The sequence below is a fragment of the Sciurus vulgaris genome (genome assembly GCF_902686455.1).
Source record: "Sciurus vulgaris genome assembly, chromosome: 1".
NCBI classification, from domain to species: Eukaryota; Metazoa; Chordata; class Mammalia; order Rodentia; family Sciuridae; genus Sciurus; species Sciurus vulgaris.
Window position 1 is genome coordinate 176760208 of NC_136461.1, and position 24193 is coordinate 176784400.

At 46.5% G+C, this 24193-nt stretch overlaps 2 protein-coding genes across 2 annotated transcripts; both read right to left on the reverse strand.

Annotated features, from left to right (window-relative positions):
* Positions 1 to 4407: 4407 nt before the first annotated feature.
* On the reverse strand, positions 4408 to 11038 carry KLF10 (KLF transcription factor 10). The gene is made up of 4 exons (XM_079107270.1): positions 10602 to 11038; positions 7439 to 7672; positions 6422 to 7334; positions 4408 to 5955 (listed from the first exon to the last, which is right to left on the reverse strand). The coding sequence occupies exons 1-4, from the start codon at positions 10767 to 10769 to the stop codon at positions 5696 to 5698; spliced, it is 1575 nt and encodes a 524-aa protein (XP_078963396.1). The 5' UTR covers positions 10770 to 11038; the 3' UTR covers positions 4408 to 5695.
* A 9442-nt stretch (positions 11039 to 20480) lies between these two features.
* Positions 20481 to 22258, reverse strand: LOC306642230 (alpha-enolase-like). Its single transcript, XM_079107846.1, is given in 3 exon segments — positions 20481 to 21305; positions 21308 to 21796; positions 21799 to 22258. Coding segments are annotated over 3 exon segments (1323 nt in total). The 5' UTR covers positions 22157 to 22258; the 3' UTR covers positions 20481 to 20829.
* Positions 22259 to 24193: the final 1935 nt, after the last annotated feature.

Below are 24193 nucleotides of genomic sequence, written 5' to 3' on the forward strand. Positions count from 1 at the left end.
ACTTCTTTCCTGGTTCTTGTCTCGCAAATCCAGAGAAATATTTATGGACAAGGTAAGAGTAAAAGGACCCAGGCATGGTGGCACACACCGGTAATCCCAGTGACTCAGGAGGCTGAGGCAGGAGGATCACGAGTTCAAAGCCAGCCTCAGCCACAGTGACTCAGTGAGACCCTGTCTCTAAAGAAAATACAAAATAGGGCTGGGATGTGGCTCAGTGGTTGAGTGCCCCTGAGTTCAATCCCTGGTACCTGCCCCCATTCCCGCCAAAAAAGAGTAAGAGGAGAAGAATTTATTCAAGAATAGAAACAGAACTGTCACGAGGTGAGAAGGGGGCTGATAGCATGTTGCCACTTCAGTGAACTAGTCTAGGGTTTATATAGCACTTGGGTCAATGCTGTTGGTCCAAATTTATGCTAATCAGGGTTTGGAAGAGTATCAACACTGTTGGTTAGTCTGAACTTTCTTGAGTCTGAACTTTCATTCAGGTCTGCCCCATTTCCATTTTCTTGCTGTTCACTGCATTTCCATCTTCCCAGGAAGTTGAGGCCCATAGATGGTGGATGTCTGGGGGTTCAGAGCAGCTGAGCTGTGCAGAGCCAGCATTCACACTGGCCCACAGGCCACCACGGAGAGCCCACCCTGGCTTGCTTCAGCGCTGGCTTTGGAACCTCAAGCCTGCACCCTGGTGGGCTCGGTGGGCTCCCAACAACCCTGGCCCCACCCCAGCCTGCCCCAGTGCACCTCTGGTGCTCCCCAACTCCAACCCTGTTTCGCAGTGGAAATTAGTGACTGGCTGTGTTATGTGGTGGCTGGGGAGCCTCCCTACAATCACATGATTCCTACTCTTGGTTCAATTTCCAATTTGGCAAAAGTTTATCATTCTCTGCTATGTTGAGCACTATCTGGGCTAGATACTGGTGATACAGGAATAAGCAAGACCCACCGGCTCCTTGTCTTCATGGTGTTTCAGTCAGGGGAAAAAAGACATTACACAATTTCACCAAAGGGTAATGATAATTAGGATGGTGGAAATGTCAGGGTAAAAGGGCAGGGGAAGGGTTTTTTCACAGGAAAAGAAATGACATTTATGAAGATTCACAGCTCGGACACAGAATAGAGGATAAGGTGAAAAGAGGATTCAGAGATTAGTAGGAGCCTGTTGTGCAAGAACTTCAAGACCTGCTCAGGGCAGGAGAACAGCCACTAGCCCCTGTGACTACCAAGCATTTGAAATGTGACTGGTCCCAACTGAGAGGGGCTGGATTCCAACATCAGTGCCAAAAAGATATAAACTATGTCATGAACAATTTTATGTTGATTCGATGTTTAAACCATAATGTGTTGGATATATTGAATTAAATTAAAATGCTAATTTTTTTTCTTTTTTTACTTTTCCAATGTGTCTACTAGAAATTTTCAAATTACATATGTAGCCTGTGTTCTATTTCCATTAGGCAGCACTGTTCTAACATGTTGAGAAACCTAGACTTTATCCTGAGAGCATGGGGAAGTTTTTGAAGTACTTTAAGCAGGGAAGTGACCTGATCAAATTTCCATTTTTAACAGACTGAAGTGAGGAAACTAGATGGCAGGAAGCCAAGACTAGACTAGAAGGGAAGCCAAGACTAGACTAGAAGGGAAGCCAAGGAGGATGCTTGCACTGGTTCAGGTGAGAGATGCTGGATTAGACTGCATGGTAGCAGGTAGAAAAGACTTTTCAAAAGTAGAATTGCTAGTACCAAACAGCTCTCATTTCAGTGAGAAAGGAGAGGTTGAACCATATAAAATTCCCATCTTTGCAAATCAAAAGTGGACATGGTAGTACGTGCCTGTAAACCCAGCAACTTGGGCAATTGAGACAGGAGAACCATAGGTTCAAGGCCAGCCTCAGCAATTTAGTGAGACCCTGTCTTAAAAAAAAGGGCTGGGGATGTAGCTTAGTGGCTAAACATCCTTGGGTTCAATCCCCAGAACGAGAAAATAAATAAATAAATAAATAAATAAATATAATGAGAATGATTAGGGAATTAGCATTTGCATGTTAAAATTGTTAAAATAATCATCACCTCAGACAAAATCCAAATAAGGATACTAAAATGAGTAGAGGAAAGTCTAAGCAGAAAAAGGTTTTTTGTTTTTTGCTTTTTGCATTAAGTATCTCCCTCCAAATATTTAGTAATTACAAAGAGAAAAGTAGTAAGTTTATAGTGGAAAATTTCAGCAGACATCACGTTGGCCAAGTGAGGTTAGCAACATAGCAATGCAGATCTTCCCTGGTATGATGTGCTGAGGGCATTTTTGCTCTGTGGTGGCTTTCTCAATTAATACATAGCCTCAGTCTAATCATGGGAAAATATCAGACAGAGGCAACTTAAGGGGCATTTTGCAAAATTACTGACAAGACTGAGGAACTACCAGTCTGAAAGTTAGAGTCAGTACAACTATGTGGCATTGTAGATAATGGATTAGGTCCTGTAATAAGACAGTAGAAAAACTAATGAAATCCCAATAAGTTCTGGGTTTTAGTTAATAGGATATGGTTAATTTCTTTATTTTTCTTTCTTTTTATTTGACTTTTGGTTTTTGAACACAGGGGTACTTTACTTTGCCATTGAGCCTCATTCCCATCTCTAGCCCTTTTTATTTCTTATTGACAGTCTTGCTAAATTGCTGAGGCTGACCTTAAACTTGTGACCCTCCTGCCTTAGCCTCCTCCGAGTAGTTGGGATTACAGGTGTGCACAATGCACCCACCATATCTGGCTTAGTAGTTTTGGTAAGTGTGCTCTGGTTATGTAAGATGTTATCATTAGAAGATGAATGAAAGATATACATATAGGAACTATTTTTGCAAATTTACCTAAGTCTAAAATTATCTATAAAGAATTGTTAAAGTGGCTACCAACAATTTCACCTTAATATGTCAGACAAAAATCAAAACTGAGGTGCTAAAGCTATACTAATACCTTAATATGTTACACATGTACTTGTTTTCCAAGCAAGTTGTTTATCAACATCAGAGCCTGCACCAACATTTAAATCAAAAATACTCTTTTGAGTGGGGCACAGTGGCACAAGCCTGTAATCTCAGGGGCTAGTGCTGAGACTGGAGAGTCTGGAGTTCAAAGCCAGCCTCAACCACTTAGCAAGGCCCTAAGCAACTCAGTGAGACCTTATCTCTAAATAAAATACAAAAAAAGGGCTGGGGATGTGGGTCAGTGGTTCAGTGCCCCTGAGTTCACCCTAGCACTGAAAAAAAGAAAAGAAAAACTTTTGATTTACTTACAAGATTCCTAAGGAGCTGGGTGTGGTGGTGCTTGTCTGTAATCCCAGCCACTCAGGAGGCTGAGGTAAAAATATCACAAGTTCCAGACCAGCCTTAGCAATTTAGCTAGGCCCTAAGCAACTCAGTAAGACCCTGTTTCAAAGTAAAAAGGGCTGGGGAGGTGGCGCAGTGGCAAGCTACCCCTGGGTGAAATCCCCAATGCCTCCGCCCTCCCACCCCCCCAAAAAAGAGATTCCTGAGTAAAAATTCACATGCCAGCTAGGATTGGGAAGAACACAGTACCAGGAAGCAGCTCCACTGGTGGTATCATCACAAGCACTGGGCATTGGGATGAGCAGAGTCCTTCAACCATTTTCCTCCATCCCCACTTCCTGATGGCAGCCACCCTGAGGAACTCCAGGGGAGGGAGGCCGGTCCAGATCTTCTCTCCAGCAGCTGCGTCCTTTGTAGGAGTATAGTTTTCAAGACAATAAGTAGTAACAGGTGCATAGATGACTAGAACACTTGTCCCACAGACAGTGCTGAGTACAGCGACCCTGACCATGGTGTTCAACAGTAAACCAGACTCTAGGTCACGTTAACTTGGGCACTATACGTTATATTCCTTAGACCAACTAGCTTTTCCAGCCCCTAGCCTTCCTACTGATGAGTGGCTAACAAGTGTTTCTCTTCAGAAGTGGCGTTGCCTTTCATGCTACTTGAGTACCAATATGTTTACTGTGTTTTAGGTATTACTTATCTGAGTTTGACTTCTAGACTCTTGGAATAACAGGCCAGTCTTTCCAATTGCCATAGCAGTCTCATTACTTGTAATCATCAGGTGGCATTCCTTTTACCTTAAATGCTACTAGAAAAGGTTGCTGAAAGCCGGGGGTAAATTTCAACCTCCAATCAAGAATGTTTCTTACAACTGGCTGGCTAACCTCGTTCAACATGGATACCCAACCTCACTTTGTATATTAAATTGATTCATGTCAAAGACATACTCCTATAGTTCCAACTGAATGAGACCCTGAGAGAAATTCAGACCCGAAGTCCTCAGATAGTATGATTAATATCAAAGCAAGAGTTAAGAATGGTTTTTAACAAATGCAATGAACCAATTATATATACCAAAGGAAATTTATTGTAAACAAGATATAAAGTACAACAAAAGAAATATTGTGCAAATTGTCATGAGGGGTTTTTTTTTTAATGAGAAAACTGTTTTCCAAGGGTCCCAGGCTTCAGAAATCTATACCCAACATATAGGACAATTTTAAATGGGAAGATAACAATGACATTTTCCACTATATTTCAAACTTACTTCTGTGTATATCATCCACTATACAACAGAATATAACAGAAATACTGTTAACAAAAGCGAATTTTCTAGTAATTTTTCTACCCACCTATTTCCACATCCCCCAAAACTCCTATAAATTAACAGGACATTTGTCCATGTGTGAATAATGATCACTAGCTTTCTAATTCAATAAAGCATACTGTATTCTCATAAGGGTTCTTCACTGATGACATAAGTCATCTTTTTCAAGGAGTTATCTAAAATTCTTGATATCCCTTCTTTACAATATATATTTTCAACTTCAAATTTTTTTTCTAAACAAAGTGCAGTGTATCTTAGAGTCTACAGAAAACATGTTGGTATACAGTTTTCAAATCTACACAAGAAACTGCAGGCAAACTAAATTCCAAAACATAATAAAATGCCTAAATACAGTCATTTGTTAAACTTTCAAACAAAAAATGCAAAAAAAAAAATTGTTGCTATTTTTCAAAGCAATTAAATTAATGAGGATTCCAATTCTTTGGGCCCTCTTTAGCAATGTACAGCTGTTCAATCCCAAATATCAACAATAGTGTAAAAATGAGAGTTCTAAATATATTTAATAACTACACCCACAAAGTTGACTGGATAGACTAGGAATAGCAAACAAGATAACTCTAAGAAAAGATGACGGTATTTACCTAATAATACAAACTGATTCTCTATCTTCATTCTGTACCGTAATATTTCCAGTCTCTATACTCTTGAAACCAGTGCTTTAGAAGAATCACATTGAAAAGTTGGTCTCAAGTATAAACAGCAAAAATAAAGTAACAAATGTGCACACAAATTCAAAATCTGTGCTACCTGTGTTGACCTCATCTGAAACCTTCAAAAAATACTCAAAGGAATAAAAGCCCTCTCATCTCTCTTATAAGAAATGAAACCTGCCGTTCTGTGACCTGCCTGTGGCTGAAAGCACTTCTTGTCATCTAACCCAGGCTGGGCCTTCACCTTAGGCTGTGGGGCTTCTGCTTTCAGCCCCTACTTGAGGGCCACAGACTTGCAGTGGAAGCATTTGGACACCACCACTGGCTCTTGGCTGTGACCAAAGTTAGTTCTGATTCTTCTCCTTCCAGTCTATCACTGCGTGGGTGCAGGAGTTGGAGGCAGAGCAATGTCATTTAACTTGCTCACTTCCATTTGCCAATTTGGGAGCTTCTTGGCCGACAGGTGACGCCGGGCATGCTTGGTCAGATGGTCACTCCTCATGAACCGCCGATCACACATGGGACAGGCGAATTTCTTCTCCCCTGTGTGGGTTCGCCGATGTCTGGACAGTTCATCAGAACGTGCAAATCTCCTGTCACAACCCTTCCAGCTACAGCTGAAAGGCTTTTCCCCTGAGACAAAGAAATCAAGGTCACTTTTCCTATATGTTTATTAAATCTGTATAAATTAATGTTCAACCATGTCTAAAGGCAAGAGATACTTTTAGAATATTAAAAGTCAAGTCAATAAACTACAGAACACAAGAATTGCACTGCTCCATTTTCAATTTCCACTCATCACATTTATGAAATTTCCCCTCAATAAAAGCTGAAACCAAAAAGGTTTTCTGACCTCAAATATGGTTTAACAGTTTTAAAGGTATTTTGTTAAAGAAACTACTTGGATATTTAAAGAATCATCATTTGAGAATTAAAAAAAACACTAAGGAAGTCTTTCAGTGGACCTTGCACTAGTAAATACCACCCACTGAACTGGCTTCAATATGCCCAGTTTATATCTGTAATCACAGTGTTGGGGGACACCTCTTCATTTACACATTCACCCTAAAGACATAAACAGCGAATGGTTGGTACCTACCTGTATGTGTTCTCATGTGGGCCTTTAGATGAGAACTCTTAAAGTAGGTCTTGCCACATCCTGGGTGGCTACAGATGTGACTTCTTATCCTGGATGAATCAATCTGAGAAGTGACTTTAGCTGCTGATGGGGAAAAGCCAGGAGCAGGGGCAATGGGAGAGAGTCTGGTGCCATTGGGGCTCACCACTGGAGGCTTTGGGTTCTGCACAACAGGCTGGGGTACCACAAACATGACAGCACCTTTGGGCACCTGAGTACCCATGAATACCACAGGTGGGCAGACAGCTGGTGGCTGGCTGGGTGGAGTGCTGGGAACAACTGTTGTCATGACAGGGTTGCTTGCAGGCAGGGGAACCATCTGACAGATGACTGGCATAGGTGGCACTCCCCCAGTGGATACTGCAGGTGGAGAGACCAACACAGACTTCTGCTGTGGGGACGTGGGGGCTGGCTGAGACCTACAGATGACTGTCTCTGAGGAAGGCACAGAAAAGTCATAAAGTGCAGTGCCTGCTTTCTCATCAACATCTGCCACTGCATTTCGCTCACATTTGGATCTGTTTGGTGACACAGCTGCACAGGGTATGTTTTTTCTTGCAGTTTCAACATTTAGGTGGGTTCTTCTCCGAAAAGAATTGTCCTGATAGTTGAGGATGCTAGCTGCTTTCACAGGGCAGGATCGGTGGTTACACAGCTGGGCATCAGCTGTATGACGGATCACACTTGTCGCTTGGGCTTTGGGGAGTTTGGGGGCAGACACTGGACTCTTTTCTTCCTCTTTGAAAGGTGTAGCACTGTGAGGCTTGGCAATATCTGAGAATGATTTGAAGTGTCCGGTAGATGGCGCTGGTGCCATCAGATTTGACACTTGAGAAGGTTCAAAGTCAGAGGGACTATAAGGTGGAGTCAAACACTAAAAGAGAAATGTACAAGCAATGATGTGAGAAACTAAGAGTTTATTAGGTAAATGGTAAGAAATTCTATAATTAACACCACTCTTAAGAACATAATACTTACAAACGCCGGGATTGTATGAAAATCAGGTGTCCCTGGAAGCAGATTCTCTTCCTCAGACATATCAGATACTGGTGTGACAGGTCTGTTTTCAAGGTATTTCTTAAAATCAGACTTCCAACTACAGCTCATTGACATAAGTGCTTCTACAGCTTCAAAATCACTTTTCTCTGCATTTTTGTTCCAGGAATACATACTCTCTTTTGACCTTTCAGAAACCATTTCCATTCTTTCCTCCTATAAAAACAAAAGAATATGATTATAGTCATACTTTATCTTGCAAATGAAACACAAAGGGATATACTAATACTTTTATTTACAACTCCACAACTCCAAGTTAGAGTTTGAAATATATGTACACAACACACATATATATATATGTATTTTTTTTTTTCTTTTTCCCTAATCCCTACTCTAATACTTAGAACGTTTGGCTACACTTGTCAAGTGACCCAAACGTCATGGTAATAAAATCTTTTTCATTCTTCCCCTCATTTAGTTTGCACCAACACCGACATCCTTGTAAGGTAGAGAAGAATACCATGTTACCATTGTAGGGACCAAGACCAGAGTTGTCAATGCTTTTGTGTTTCAAAAGAGAAGCACTTGGTTTAGAAGAAAAAGTATTTTACAGTTTTTGTAGAGTAGTCACCTGCAACAAGGATCAGACAACTAAGGAAGGTCTCTGCAAAAAGTTCTTTCTTCTCAATACTGAAAGTATGCACAAGGCTTGTGAGGCATAAATTCCTAACAGGGGAAATAAATAAATAAAAGCCAACTTTATTATAAAGTATAATGGACAGAGCTCTGGCCTGTTGTTATGGGTTTGTCCTAATCAGGGATCACCAGGGTTTCTTCCAAGTTAACGTTATTTGAAGTCTAAAAGTGTTTGAAAACTTGATTATCTACGGTAGAGATCAAGTGAAATATGTGGGGAAATTTTCCAAGCGTAATTTTAGTCAAGTTTCAACCTCTTTATGACTGTATTCCCTTTTACTGGATCTATATTTTAATACAATGGCTCGCTAGGGAAAAAAAATCATGACCAGCAAACGCAATACTAAAAACTGGATAATCAGGTATTATTCTCAAAGCTTGTTTTTTAAAATGTATGATCCCTTCATACTGATATCCTAAGAAAACGAGCCATTGCTCTTGAAGTATCACTTAACAATGAAATTGCATAATCGAGCTTGCATTTATGTAGGCTGTAATGGGCAGAGCATGTACGTGTAAAACAGCCTTCTCCAAGACACCAATGCAGAGACAGGAAAAAAGATAGGCAAGTAGGAGGAAGGAGAGCGTGAGCCGGTAAGAGCTAGGAAGGCAACCGGAGGGGAGGAAAGGGAGTGGGGCGAGAGGCAGGAAAGGGAAGCGCGGGCGGAGGCTCGGATGAGGGAGGCAGACCGGGGGCGGAGGCGGGCAGCGGGGGAGATCCTCGCTGGCGGGGACCGACCGATGGGGCCGCCCCAACCTCAGCGAGGCTGCCGGGTGAGTCACTGGGAACATTCCTCACCGCGCGCACGTCCCTGCGCCCCTGCCCCCGCCATTGGCCAGCCGGCCGGCGGCCCGCGCCGGGATTGGCTGGGAGGCCCAGGGTGGGGGCGTGGGGGAGGAGGGGGCGAGGCATGTGAACAAAGCGTGATCAGCGGCTGCTCGCGGCGGCTCAGGAAACGTGAACTGGGAATTGCCGCGCCGTCACCTTTCCCCTACTTCCTGAGCCGGGGCCCCCGCCCTTGCGCCGGCGGGGAGGGGCTGTGGGTGCAGCCGCCAACCGCCCGACAGTGCGCGCCTGGTCGCGGCGAGCGAAGGAGAGAGGCGGAGAGGGGAGGAGGGAGGGAAGAGGGAAGGGAGGGGCGGGGCGGCGCCGGCTCTGGAGGCGCCCGCCCCTTCCAGCTCTCCCGAGCCGCCGTTCCCTTAGGAACAGACAGCGAGGCCGAGCCTCGCTCCCGCCCCTGGCGGGGGCCGGGGCTGGGTCACTCGGGGACGAGGAGCTCCCCGGGCTCACCAACTCCCGGCCCACCCCCGGCCTCCGCCTCGGCTGCGGAAGGAGGCGCTGGGTCCCCGCGGAAGCCGGGCCACCGCCCTCCTCTCGTCCGCAGCCCCGGGGGACCCGGCGGAGCCCTCGGCGCTTCCCGCCCACGCGGCCCGCGGGACCTCAGACCACCCCGTCTCTCCCCGCAGACGCGGCGCCCCCTCCCCGCGGTTTCCGGCAGCCTTCGCCCGCCACCGCGAGTTCTCAGACGTGCAGCTCCCACAGGCCCTGGCTCCAGACGCTCAGCCCCCACGGCCGCAGCTCCCGCCTTGACACGCGGCCCCCGTGTCTCGCAGCCCCGGCTCCCCCGCCCACCTTCCCGCCCAGCTGCTGGAGCCCGTTCTCCCCCCTTCGGCCCCGGAGGCAGCTCCCTGCCCCCTCCAAGGAGTCGTCAGAAGGCGGCCACCTGTCTTCGCCGGGGATGGGAGTCCCTCTCGACGTCCGCGGGGTCTCCTCGTCCCCCTAGGCGACCACAGGCTCTGTGTGGCATCCCCCACGCCGATGCCAGGCACCCCTTCCCCCAGCCCCGGGCTATCTGTTGAGCAGCCCGCTCCTGGGGTCCTCAGCTGGCAGTCTCCGTCCTGCAAGCCTTCGTTCAGACCCCCTACGATGAGCAGCCTCTTGCTGCTCCTCTGGACACCAGCCCCTCGAAAGACTGCGCGCAGCCGTTTCCCACCCTGGGTCGCACTCCTGGTGCAGACAGGGGCATCTCTCCCTAGTGCCAGGTGCAGGGTGCCCCCCTTCCCTCTCTCCAATTCCCTTCACATTTTCCCCAAATCTCGGTGCCAGGGCAGCAGACCCTTCCCCACCATTCCTCGCCCCTCAGTAATCCTCCTGTTCGCCAGCCTCCTTAGGTCTCCCTGTGGAGCTGCCCCTACTCCTCCTCAGTACATCTAGGAGCATAATCCCTCTTCCCGGTCTCCAGGTCCCAGTCGCATCTTCCGACCCTCTCTGCAGCTTACATACCCTCGCTAATGCCCACAGCCTGCAAGCAGGAAATTCCCTTCCCCAAGACTCCGCTGCAGTCCAGGTTTTCAGGCGTGGCTGATGTCAGGGGCTAGGGGTTCGCACCCCGCTGGCCCCTAGACACCGCAAGGAAGGGAAGGACAGGGGCATCCCCAGGTGACTTACCGCAGCCTGCTGGAGAGAAGCGCCGAAGTTGAGCATGGTTGGCTGCCTGAACGCAGGCGGCGAGGTGACTGGAGGCTGGGCTGCTGGCTGCCTGGCCACAGACGGGCGCACAGAGACACTCGACGTCGCTCCCGCCGCTGCGCTCCGCGCCGTCTGCCCCCTCCCCATTCAGGTAGCCTCTCCGGCCACCCCGCGCCGCGGGCGGGGGCGGGGGCGGAGCCTGCGGGTGGCCAATCAGCAGCAAAGGTGTGTGAGGCACCGGCCAATGGGCTTCCGGGGCCACGCGTGATCAGCGGCTGCCCGGCAGCGTGAAGCTATGTCAGTGGAGCGTGTACACAACCCCCGGCAGCGTGTTCCCTCGGCTCAGCCCTGGGGAACTCCCGTGGCCACCTGACTCAGTGACGCCCCTCGCCCCATCTACACCCCGACAGCTTGTCTTCCTCCCCAGCTTGGGGGAGAGAGTTGGTGCGGGTGGGGGCCTAACGGGGAGGCGCGGCGGCGCGCCCAGGCACTGCGGAGGGCCGGGCCCACGTCGGGAGGGTGGGAAGGGATGCCCGCTCCGCCCCGTCCCCTTCGCGCCGGCCGGGTCTCAGCCCGCCACGGAGTGGGCGGGGCGCCGAGCGGGCGGGGGAGGCAGCGGCTGGAAGCCAAGGGGCCGGAGCCAAGATATTTGCATTGGAAGTGCCGTCCTCTTGCGTGTCTTGCGAGAAAGGGGAGCCCAGTGGCCAACTGAGCTGTATATCTGGAGCATTTGCTAGGTTTTGCCTCGCTAAGCCGTGGGGAGCACCAGGGCTGGGTGCTGGCGGGGAGCCCTGTAGCCGAACAGACACCTGCTCACGCACCCCCCGCCCACACCCGGCAGCCGGCACAGGCTCGCCCTCCCCATCTGCGGCGCCGGCAACAGTGCCAGCCCTTGCCCGCCCCGCCCATCCCTCCTCCTGAGCGACCGGGAGGCTGGCTTGAGGACTGCAGGAAGCCCCGGCAACAGGGCCAGAGGCGTAGCCCGGAGCCGTAGACCTGAGTTTTTTATCTTTCTCTGGCGCGGACACTCGGCTTGCGGAATCGAGTTTGGTTTCGGTGTAGTCGAAGTTTAAATTACAGTCTACAAGCTGTTTCAAAGGTAGACCTTCACCCCACCCCCACACCCCACACCCCACACCGGGGCCTTCGGAAACGCCCTGCCTGAAAACCGCTTTGTGGGGATAGGGTGAGGAGGAGTCTGCAGCCTCCAGCCTGGGGGCGCCTGGAGGTGGAATTCCTGGCCAGGTCCAAGACACACCGCCCCCACCCCCACCCTAATCTTACCCCCCAGCCTGTCAGAGGCAGGCTAGGTTTCAGAAAGAAAAATCGCCTGTGTGTTGCAGCCGGTCCGGGTTAGACATCCATGGCTCGGCTTTGGTTCCTTATTCACCCCCCAACCCCCCGCCTTTGACCATTTGTGCGGGTTCACAGCAGCTGTTGGAGAGCAGGGCAGTGATAACCCGGCTTAAAGCAAACCGGAGGTTTATCTTCTCCTCTGAACAGGCCGATTTTGAGTCGGGATTCGTTGCCCTTCCTGCTAGCTGTCTAATTTCTCTGAGTAATTGAAAGGCTAATAACGCAAGTATCCTTTCTCAGTAACCTCGGATGAGCATAGAATGGAATTAATTTTTTTTAGAAACTGATAAATCTATGTACAGCTTCCAATGACTCCTTCTGGTATGCCTAAGGCCCTAGCTAGCAACAGTAGTAATGATAGTAATAATACCATAGGCCAGGGCCAGAGAGGATCCCTGAGGAAGATGAGAACTGAGTGTCATCCCCTCTCCTGATCTGCTGGAGGAGTGCCAGCTCAGCAGCCCAGGCAGCTCTTCCTGCCTCCCTCCACCCCATGCCCCTGCTTCTGTCGGCAGGGGTGTCCCTCCCTGCAGGCTTCCTTCCGCTTGGGCTGTCCCATCCTGTTGATCTGAGCCTGAGGGGCTGGAGCAGCTGGCCTGGGCACCTGCTGCAGCAGAGGAACCTCCTGTGTGTGCCCAGCCAGCAGGCCAGCCTTCCTTCCTGTCAGGGAGCTGCCTCCCTGGGGTGGTCACAGCCAGACCCTCCAGGCCTAAACCTGGTGCCTTCCTCAGGAATGTGGGGCCTGCCGGCATGGTGTCCCAGCATTCTGAGCAGCACAGAGCATTCATGACTTGTGGGAGTGATTCAAAACCGGAAAGAAAAGAGAAAGGGGTAGGAGGAACAGGGTGGTAGTGGCACAATTCCTAGATATTCAGAGAAAGCCGTCCCCCAGGCACCTCAAACCCACTATCACCAAAACTAAAATTGCTGTTTCTACACCTGCGTGGGTTCCTTCTCAACCATCCAACATTCACCTTCCTCCCTCAAAGCCCTGGATCCAGTTAGTACCCAGGTCTCTGCAGCTTTGCCATAGAAGTGTCTCTTTTCTTACTATTTCTACCCTTCAATATTGTTTTAGGTCAGTCTGTCTTCAGTTCTTGCTTGGATTAAACGATCTGAAGTCCCCCCTCCCAACCTCCACCCACATACCAGCTGTTTTTCCAGTGCCCTAAGTCCTTACTGAGAATGGCTTTATTAAGTCATATCCAATGATGACACTTCCTATTTAAAAATGATCCTTGACTCCCATAGACTGCAGATAAAGGGCCATCCCATTCTGAGCTATCAGTCTGTCCCCAAGCACTCTCCTAATCCTTCCAATGTCATCTTCCACCCAGACCTTCCCTTATCCACAGCCACAGCCTGCAACGCTTGTTTCTCTACCATATGGTACATTTTCACATCTCTATGAGATAAACATTGCATTGCTCATGCCTTTGTTCATTAATCCATTCCATTCAACAAATATTTGTTGAGCATCTACTATGTGTTCTAGACACTAAGACAAAGCAGTGAAGCAGACAAGTCAGGTTCCTATTTTAAAGAAGCTTGGATGGGGAGACAAAGACAATTAGACAACATATGTGTCTGTGTGTTTGTTTATATATATACATACACAGAAGTATCCCTAATGCAGGTAAGGAAGTTCCCGGTGGTACATAGAATATAACAGTGATATGGTCATTCCTGGGTAGTGGGAGATAAGAAGAAGCTAGCTCTGAGATTTTTTTTTTTTTTTCTTGGTTGTGATGGGAATGTGTGTTCTAACAATCCAACCTTGAGGAGGAGAGTTTTAAGCTGAAAATCTAATGACACTATGAAAGACGCAGAGAAAGTGCTAGTGGGTAGAGCAAACAGCTAAAGTACATAGCAGGAAGGAGCAAGCCCTGTAGAGGCAGTGTAGCTGGTGGTAAGGAAGACGCTGGGTAGAGCAGGGAACAAGGTTGCTTAGTGAGGCAGGAGGAGCCAGAATACTGAGAATTGATTGGACAGTATGAGGCATTGGTTTTCTTCAGAGTACAAGGGGAGGGCATAGTGTCTCAGAAGATTCCACAAGAAATGTCATTTTTGTCTTTTTGTGTGTGTATGTGGTACTGAAAATTGAACCCAGGGGTGTTCTACCACTGAACTACATCCCCAACCTTTTTTATTCTCTGAGACAGGATCTCGCTAAGTTGCCCAGGCTGGCCTTGAACCTGCAATCCTCCTGCCTCAGCCTCCCAAGTTGCTGGAATTTCAGTGTAGGCAAGCACCACTGCACCTAGCTTGGGTTTATCATTCTTATACTTAAAGGGCTCCTTTGCCTTCCTGGTCTTCACTGCCTTGCTACCCTGTTGAAGTCTTCCTTAATAACTCCAAGCTGAAAGTGTGATTCTCTTCTGCTCCTGTAGTACTTTGTCCACACCTTATGATGGAAGCAAAGCACTCATCACATCATGTATTATTGCAGGGCTTGCTTTACAACTCTGCACGCTGCACACGCCACCCAAGTTTGAACTCCTTCTCCATGATGGCTATGTCATAATCATCTTTCTGATCCAATGCTTGTTTTACAGTAGGCACTCAACTTTTTTATTTTCTTTCTTTCTTTTCTTTTTGGGATTTAACCCAGGGGTGCTTTACCACTGAGTTATATCCTCTATCCTTTTTATTTTTTTTAATTTAAGACAGGGCTCACTTAAATTGCTGAGGGCCTTGTTAATTTGATAAGACTGGTCTGAACTCGGGTCCTCCTGGCTCAGCTTCTGGAGTCCTGGGATTATAGTCTGTGCACCACCATGCACAGCTCAATATTTCTTTCAATGGAGAAAATAAAATTGTAGTTTGTCTGTGAAGACCCCCTGGGGTCAGAGACAGAATGTGGGCAGACATGGGCGCAGAAATACAGGTCCTTTTATGCCTTGCCATTAGCTTGTGTCATTGCAGGCAGGCCTGGAAAATCATCATCTTGGGCATGATTAAAAGAAAGTCCTTAGGAGCAGGGTGCAATGGTAGGTGCCTATAGTGTCAGCTACTCAGGAGACCCCAGCAGGAAGATGGAAAGTTTGAGGCCTGCCTGGGCAACAAAGTGAGACTTTGTCTCAAAATTTAAAAGACCTGGGTTATATCTCAGTGGTAGAGCACTTGCCTAGCATATTGTCTAGCACCCCTGGGTTCCATCCCCAACACCAGAAGGAAAGAAAGAAAGGTAGGCAGGTAGGCAGGTAGGCAGTCCTTGGGCAATTATAGTGAGCCATACCTCAGATAGATGCTGGCTCTGGCTGTTGATGGTGCTGATTTCTCCTTCAATCAGAATAATGAAGGAAGTGGGAAGGGGGCTGGCCTGTAAAGGTCCCAGTTCCATTATGGAAGTTAGAAGACATTGTACCCACCAGCCAACTTCTCCTTCCTCCTCATAGTCAATGGGTCCTGTCGCCATTCATTCATTTATTGCCCCACCATATGCCAGGTAGTAGCTGAACACTGAAGAACAATCATAAAAAAACACAATTCCTGTGTTGAAAGAACCTCCAATGTAATGGGAAGTAAATAACTGATCCAGCCTATACTGTGGAGTTTAGTAAATGCTAAGCTAGGGGTGTACACAGGGGCTCCTGGGAGGGCCTAGGAAGGACCAGGGAAGACTTCCCCAGTTGATCTCTTTCTTTCTTTCTTTTCTTTTCTTTTTTTCTTTTTTTCTTTTTTTTGGTACCAGGGATTGAACCCAGGGTGCTTAACCACTGAGCCACATCCCCAGCCCTCTTTTATATTTTATTTAGAGACAGGGTCTTGCTGAGTTGCTCAGGGCTTCACTGTGTTGCTGAGGTTGGCTCTGAACTTGTGATCCTCCTGCCTCAGCCTCCTGAGGTGCTGGGATGACAGGCGTGCACCACAGTGCCCAGCTCCCCCCCAGTTGATCTCTAACCTGGGAGAGTTGATTGAAGGTGGAGAGTAGAGAACATTCAGGATGCTCTGACTTTTCTGGATTACAATTTGAGAGGCAGGCTGAAGAGCTTAGTCTTTAAGGAAAGCAGCCCAGAATATAAGGGGCCTTTGTATGCTATAGGAATGTCGACTATTTTTTTTTCTTTTTTCTTTTTTTAATGTAGAGCTTTTATCCCAGGGACTCTGGGGACAGACTGACAAGTGTGAGCAAGGGATGATGGCATAGGAAGCTCATTGTGGCCCAGTATGAAGAATGGAGCTGAGGGGTGGGGGCCTAAGACTAGTGACAAGGCTTTTATAGTAATGTAGGCAGCAAAGATGATGCCTGAACTAAGAAAATGGTAGCAGGCATGGAGAGGCTGGGACAGAGATGTCAGGAGCAGGCAGGACCTGGTAGCTGGATTGGGGCATGAGGAAGAGGAGAATATTGAAGAATACTGCTAGGTTTCATACTTGGTTCACTAGATGAAACAGGACACCATTGTCTGAGAAAGTCACAGAACTGTAGTAGCTTTTGGTGGAGAAGAAAATGCCAAATAGGTTTAGGACAGGAAAAGCCGGGTTATCTGTGGGACATCCACAGAGAGATGTATAGGAGGCAATTTCAGTTTCAGGCCTGGAGCCCAGGAGAGAGAGATGTGAGCTGGAGAATAAAATGCGGGAGTCTTCAGGGTATAGTGGTAGTTGAAGCCAGGGAGCAGATGAAATCCTCCAGGAAAAGGAAAGAACCAGAGAAAAGCAGAGGAGTGAGGGTGGACATCTGGGGAACTGCACATGGAGGAAGAGGGAGACTGAAGAGAATAGGCACCGGGACAAATATTGGCAAAGGGTAACACAGCAAGAACTTCCTATCAGTTGATCAGTACTTTCTGGAGAGGAGAGGCAAATTAGGGCTGATTCAGAAAAACACCCCCTTCCACTGGTGAATATTATCATCATTACCATGGTTTTTAAGATCATTGACAAAGTTTTTTAAATCTTGAACTCTGTTTGTTGATGAATTATTTCTAAAGATGTCCACAGCAACCCCTCCTGCCTGCATAACCTTTGCTATTTCTGCAACAAGAGGGGAAGTCTGTTTCCCCACCCCTTGATTCTGAGTGTGACTTGCTTTGACCAGTAGAATCCAGGGTGGTGCTGTGGGACTTGCCAGCCTAGCATTAGGACTTTGAAGGTTTTGTTTTTGCCCCCTTTGGAACCAGCCACTGGGCAGAGGAACTCAGGCTAACCTGTAGAATAATGAGAGACTATTTGGAAGGGGAGTAGCCATATGGAGGAAATCAGGGCACCCTGACCAACAGCCAGTACCAAGATTCTACATGTGTGAGAAAGGCCACTTGAGACCCTGCAACTGTCACACAGGCCCATCTGATGCTACATGGAGCAGAGATGAGCCATTCCTTGCAGGCTCTGACCCACAGAATCATGGACAATAGATAGAACAGCAACCCAGGAGGCATTTCCTACTACTTCCGCCCAGTTTTTGTCTGCAGAAGTGGCCCAGGGTGGGAGGCTGGGCAGCAGGCTATTCTGCAAGAGATAACTGAAACACTGGGTATATGTTTGTTTTGGCTCTGGAGACACAGTTTTCGAAATACTCATTTTTTAGAGTAAATTATCTAAAACATCTGGAGGCAATACCCAGAAAGGAGGACTAGAAAAACGGATAAAGTAGAAAAGGAAGAAAAATTGAACAGAAAAGAAAAAAAAATTATAACTTAGAGAAATGCAGTGTGGAGATCTGGAAGGAAAATCTCCCACACCATCCTCAAGCACTAGTGAGCCCTCAGAGGGAAATGAACTTGTAATCAGAAGGAGGGAGCTCATCTTGATGGAGGCCTGCTATCCACTGGTTATTGATTGTCTCACAAAGAACATGGAGGCCTTAATGTGACCCACTCCATAAAGTCCATGTTATAACACTTTACGTTATCATTTGTTGTTGTTGTTTTGTTTTGGTGAAGAAACTAAATTCCTCCACTCTTCATTCTGCACTTTTTATCTCCCCAAAAGATGAGAAGCCAGTGAAGTAGTTAAGTAGTTCTGCAAGGTTCTAAGTAGCAGTAAAATGTTATTTAATATTTTGAGTTTTACAAAATGAAACAACTGTATTGCCTTATATTTTTAAACAAACATGAAACATGTACATCAGAAAAAAGAAAAAGTAATGCAAAATTTTAAAATGCCCTGTAAAGCCTGCTACTCAGTATTAACCATTATTAACATTTTGATGTGCGTATTTTCAGATTCACTTTCCTCCTTATATATACTATAAAACTTTGCATTGCAAAAATTGCTATTTTGTAATCTGCCTTTGTGTGTGTGTTGCTACGGATTAAACCCAGGACTTTAAGTATGCTAGGCAAGAGCTCTACCACTGAGCTCTATACCTCCAGGCCAGTTTGCTTTTTTAGAAAAACTTTATCATGACTCTCTCTCTACACATCAATAATTATGAAGGTAGAATTCCTAGGGCTAGCTTAAAAGCATGAACTGTCATTTTCTCTAAGTAGTTCTCATTACATTTACTTGTTCAGAATCCTGTTATTTTTGCCTAATATGGGTATAAAGGGAGTGGTATTCCTTTTTTGGGTGGGTTTTTTGTTTTTTTGGTACTGAAAATCAGACCCAGGGCCTTGTGCATGCTAGGCAAGTGCTTTACCACTGAGCTATATCCTCAGCCCTTTTAATTTTATTTTGAGACAAAATCTCACTAAGTTGTCCAGGCCGGCCTTGGATTTATGATCCTCCTGCTTCATTTTCCCCAATGGCTGAGATTCCAAATGTGCACCACAATGCCTATGTGGGGTATTTCATTTCAAAGCCTCTGTCTCCTTTGGGGACTCAGATCAAGATTAAGACATAAGACTGTAGAAGGGTGAGCTGAGCATGGAGGGCAAGGATCAGGCACATTCTCCTTTGAGGTCCTCTAGGCCACACTCCTCCAAACCTGGTTATAGGAGTGTAGAGTGTAGTCTGCTCAGGAAATCCTTTCACTCCTGAAGAAAGCATGCAGGCCATTTCGGTTTTAAGTGCTATGTTGTTACTGATAACACATAAAATGAATATGGAGGATGAACCACTCCAACCCCAAACAACCAAAAACAGACTGGAAGATGTGCTGAAGTTTCCAGAATCTGAAATTATCCTTTTGTTTGATTTTTGTTATAGGAGGTATTGAACCCAGGGGTGCTCTACCATTGACCTACATTCCCAGCCCTTTTTATTTTTTTATTATTTGCCCAGGCTGGCCTTGAATTTGCAATCCTTCTGCCTCAGACTCCCAAGTTGCTGGGATTACAGGCATGTGCCACCATGTGAAATGGTGTTTTAAAAGTTTAATAAGGGGGCCTGGGGCTGTAGCTCAGTGGCAGAGCGCTTGCCTAGCATGTGTGAGGCACTGGGTTCGATCCTCAGCACCACATAAAAATAAGTAAAATGAAAGACCATCTATAACTAAAAGTTTAATAAGTTTTAATAAATCCCTTCTCAGAATAATATTTTAAGTTCTTAATTCATAAGATTAACAAGGAAACCATTTTAATGATATGCAGTTATGAAATATAAAAAAATGAAATGGTACTCTTAACACTACAGTGCTCCTTTATTAAAACATTTAATAACAAGATCTAGCATGTTAAGGTTGTGAAGAGCATAAATGAGATTTAGAGGTGTGCAACAGTTGTAATACAAATATGGGGATATCTGTGATTTCCATTAGTGACAAAGTCAGGTCCTACCCACCAATGCTACTGTGTTTGTTTCCTATCATTATAGTGAAGAAAATGCTGTTTGTTTAAAGTTTAGTGAAAATAAAGATGTTAATTTTTTTCCTCTCCAGTTTCCCAGGCCCCCGCTGTAGTCTATCCACAGATGCCTTGGTCTGGGGAACTCCCAGTTAAGCATCCTTGCTTAAACTTTTAAGAAGAAAAATGGAACTAGGTAAACTTCATTCAAAAGAGGTGACCCGCTAGTATCTCCTCCCACCACAAACTCAATGAAGACCTGGCTGTTCACTGTCTTAGTCCCTTGGGGTTGCCATAACAAACTGGATAACTTATAAACAACAGAAACTTCTCATAGTTCTGGGGGCTGGGATGATCAAGATCAAGGTGCCAGCAGATTCAGTGTCTGAGGATGGCCTACTTTTTAAGGATGGCACTTTTTCACTCTGTCCTTAAATGGTAGAAGGAGTAAACAAGCCCTCATGACCCCTAATCACCTCTGGAAATGCCCCACCTCACACTATCACCTCAGGTAAGGTTAGGACTTCAACATACAAATTTTGGGTACAAAAACTTTCAGAAAATAGCACCTTCCTAACTTGAACTTGCATTGAAAGCAGAGGAAAAGGACTGAGGCTGAAGCAGGCAGTTTGCACCCAGCATCACCAAAACCACAAGAATTGGAAGCCTTTCCTCCAATGGACGTTTGATGCATTCAAGAGTGCAATAATGAACTCTTCCTGGTGTTTTCCTATTGGAATGAGGGAAAATGGGGCATGGAGAACAGTTCATTAAACAAAATATGACCTTGAGACATTTGCAGAGCCTGAAATTTTTTTTTTTCCCGTGGGTTACTGAGGCTTTTTATTTTGCACATGAAACCACTGGGGACTCTGCCCGTGGCCACACTGGAGATCACACTGAAGGCACACAGAGCTCTGGACACTTGGTGTGAAGCGAGCTGAGAATGACAATTCAGGCCAGTCACATGATTACAGAGCTTGGGTTTCCAACAGGGTTCCAAGTGGTCACCCTCGGCTTCTGCAGGAGTTCTAAGGAAGCAGTGACAGGAGAGGGGAGCTAACTACCAAAGGCCCCGGAGAGCACTGGTCAGGGGCTTGAACTGTGCACACATGCTAGTGTCAGGGGAAGGATCTAGTCACCAGCCGGTGACTGTGGGCGCAGGCTCGCCTGCCCATAGCTTACTTGGCCAGAGGGTTTCTGAAGTTCCTACCAGCAAACTTCTCCTTGTCACCCAGTTCCTCCTCGATTCTGAGGAGCTGGTTGTACTTGGCCAAGTGCTCAGATCGGCAAGGTGCACCAGTCTTGATCTGCCCAGTGCAGAGTACCAACACCAGGTCGACAATGAAGGTGTCCTCAGTCTCCCCAGAGTGATGAGACACCATGATGCCCCAGCCATTGGACTGGGCCAGCGTGTACTCCTGAAGGGACTCAGTCACTGAGCCAATCTGGTTGACTTTGAGCAGGAGGCAGTTGCAGAACTTCTCCCCCACGACCTTGACAATGCGCTTGGGGTTGGTCACAGTGAGATCATCCCCTACCACCTGGATGCCGGTGCTACTTGTGAACTTCGGCCAAGCTTCCCAGTCATCCTGGTCGAAGGGATCTTCAATAGACACCACCGGGTAGTCGCTGATGAAGGACTTGTACAGGTCGGCAGCTGGTCAGGAGTGATGCACCTGCTGGCATCATCAGGAGACTTGAAATCCAGGTCATACTTCCCAGATCTGAAGAACTCGGAGGCGGTCACGTCTGTGCCGACAACCTTGTCGGTGTAGCCAGCCTTCCCAATGGCGTTCTTCAGCAGTTTCAGGGCTTCTTTATTCTCCAGGATGTTAGGGGCAAACCCACCCTCATCGCCCACATTGGTGGCGTCTTTCCTGTATTTCTCCTTGATGACGCTCTTCAGGTTGTGGTAGACCTCTGCTCCGATGCGCATGGCCTCCTTGAAGCTGGAAGCTCCCACTGGGAGAATCATGAACTCCTGCATGGCCAGCTTGTTACCAGCATGAGACCCGCCGTTGATCACAGTGAACGCCGGAACTGGCAGGATGACTTCAGAGTTGCCAGCCAAGTTGGCGATGTGGCAGTACAGGGGCACCCCCTTCTCCACAGTGCCAGTTTTGCAGACAGCAAGGGACACCCCAGGATAGCATTTGCACCAAACTTAGATTTATTTTCTGTTCCATCCATCTCAATCATCAGTTTGTCAGTCTTCTCCTGCTCTACAACATTCAGTTGCTTGCTAACCAGGGCAAGTACAATAGTTTTGTTGATGTGCTCAACAGCCTTTGAGACACCCTTCCCCACGTAGTGAGTTTTATCATTGTCCCGGAGCTCTAGGGCCTCGTAGATACTGGTTGAGGCCCCACTGGGCACAGCAGCTCTAAAGAGACCTTTTGAGGTGCAGAGATCAACCTCAACAGTGGGATTCCCAGGAGAGTCAAAGATCTCCCTGGCATGGATCTTGAGAATAGACATGGTGAATTTCTGGCTGTGGGGTCTCATTGCCCAGGAAGGAAGCAGAGAGTGCTGCAGACACGGAGAGGAGCTTTGAGCCGACAAGGTGTGGCACCCAGAGTCCCGAGCTCTGAAAATCTTTTTGTGCCTGGTTCTTCTGGGCTCTGTCAGGCCAGTCACTTTAACCTGCTCCGCCTCAGTTTTCTCTGTGGTATCATGGAAGTTACATTATAATTATACTCAAGGAAATAAGGGATGTTGGAAAGACTTTAAATAAGACAATCCATGTGAAAAATGTTTGGCAAAGACTGAAGATGTGTTTTTAAAACTATAATGTGTATAGAACCCCTGGAACACCTTGCTAAAAATAGATTCTGATTCTGTACATCTGAGTCAGGCCCTGAGATTCTGTATTTGTACCTCACAGAGTCCTAGGTGATCCCTAAGTTGCTACTTTGAGAATTACACTTCTTGAGTATCAGGTCCAAATTACTCTCCAAATGTTCATCGTTATTTTTGTCAATTTAATATTCTACCCAGTTCCCTAACCCAAGAATGCCTACTGAAGATAAGGAAGGAGGCACAGCTCCTCTGGTGACGCCAGGCTTCTGCTGTGCAGGACACTTTGGACTTGAAACTTCACTTCTTTGCCAACCACTACCAGGCCATGGTGAAGACTGACCACTGCTAAGTCCAATGTTTTAGACCAAGTCAGCACAAACTAACCAAGCATGGAGACTGGTAACAAAGACTGATTGTGCAAAAAAAGTATATGCAGGAAGTATTTTGCATTTGTAATGCTGGATTTATCAAAGACTTCCTAGAGAATACATTTATGTTTCATCTTTTGACTTTGTAAGTCAGATAATTGATTCCTGCACAGTTTTTTTCTTTTTGGTAGTGGGGATTGAACCCAGAGGTGCTTTGCTTCTGAGCCATATTCCCAGTGCTTTTTATTTTTTTAAGTTCTGAGACAGGGTCTCACTGAGTTGCTTAGAGCCCTGCTAAGTTGTGGAGGCTAGCCTTGAACTTGGAATTCTTTTGACTCAACTTCCTGATTATAGAATTATGGGATTATAGGTGTGCACCACCATGCCCAACTGAAGATATATTAAGTACATTAGAATAAATGTGATGATGGAAAAAGCAATATAATTAGAGTTTGCAGGTAAAAAGGGAAAAGAAGTAAATAAAGGAACTTTGCATGAATTAATGAAGTGCTTCAAAATCAAGTTTTTAGCTCAAATTTCTTCACCGAGATTTAAAAAAAAAAAGGAAAAAAGCAAATTGAATTCCTCTACACCCATCCTCCCAAAATACCGCTTGTTCTATCAAACACATAATCCAGCCCTAATGAGTTTAACCCAAAGTTATCCCCATTTCAAATGCCATCTTCCTCACCATTACAAACAGGCTATGGACTTCCTTTTTCTGCAATTTCTTTTCATCTTGGCTTCCTGCTTCCTTCAATAGGTTCCTAACCCACAGGGGCCAAGCCCCAGTGTAATGTGGACAGTTTTAGACAAAGATGTATTAGGACATGTTAAACCAGGAAGTTTTGTTTTCCCCAGCTTTAGTGACACCGTTGATGTGACAGAGAATCTTAGAAGTCACTTAATTGTACTTCTTTCTCCAGTAGCATATACCACACAACTCAGCCATCTGTATAAATCCAGAAATTTCTCTTCTTCTGGCCTGTAAGTTCATGGAGGTTCAGAACTTTATTTGCCTGCGTCCACTACCCCAGAACTAATCACATAAGATGCCTGTCTCAAATAATGTTTATGAAATGAATGGGCTGTGTCGCCAGTCCCCTAAAGCAATTGGTGAAGCAATTCGATTGCTAACTAGCTCACACTTCTAATTAAAAATTTTAATAGGATCTGAGCGTGCTGGCACAAGCCTATAATTCCAGATACTTGGGAGGCTGAGGCAGGAGCATAGCAAGTTTCAGGCCAGACTCGGCAAGTTAGTGAGGTTATATATCAGAATAAAAATAAAGGGGGTTGAGGATGTAATTCAGTGTTAGAGTATTTCTGGGTTCCATCTCCAGTACCACCACCACCACCACGAGGTGGGGGAGGA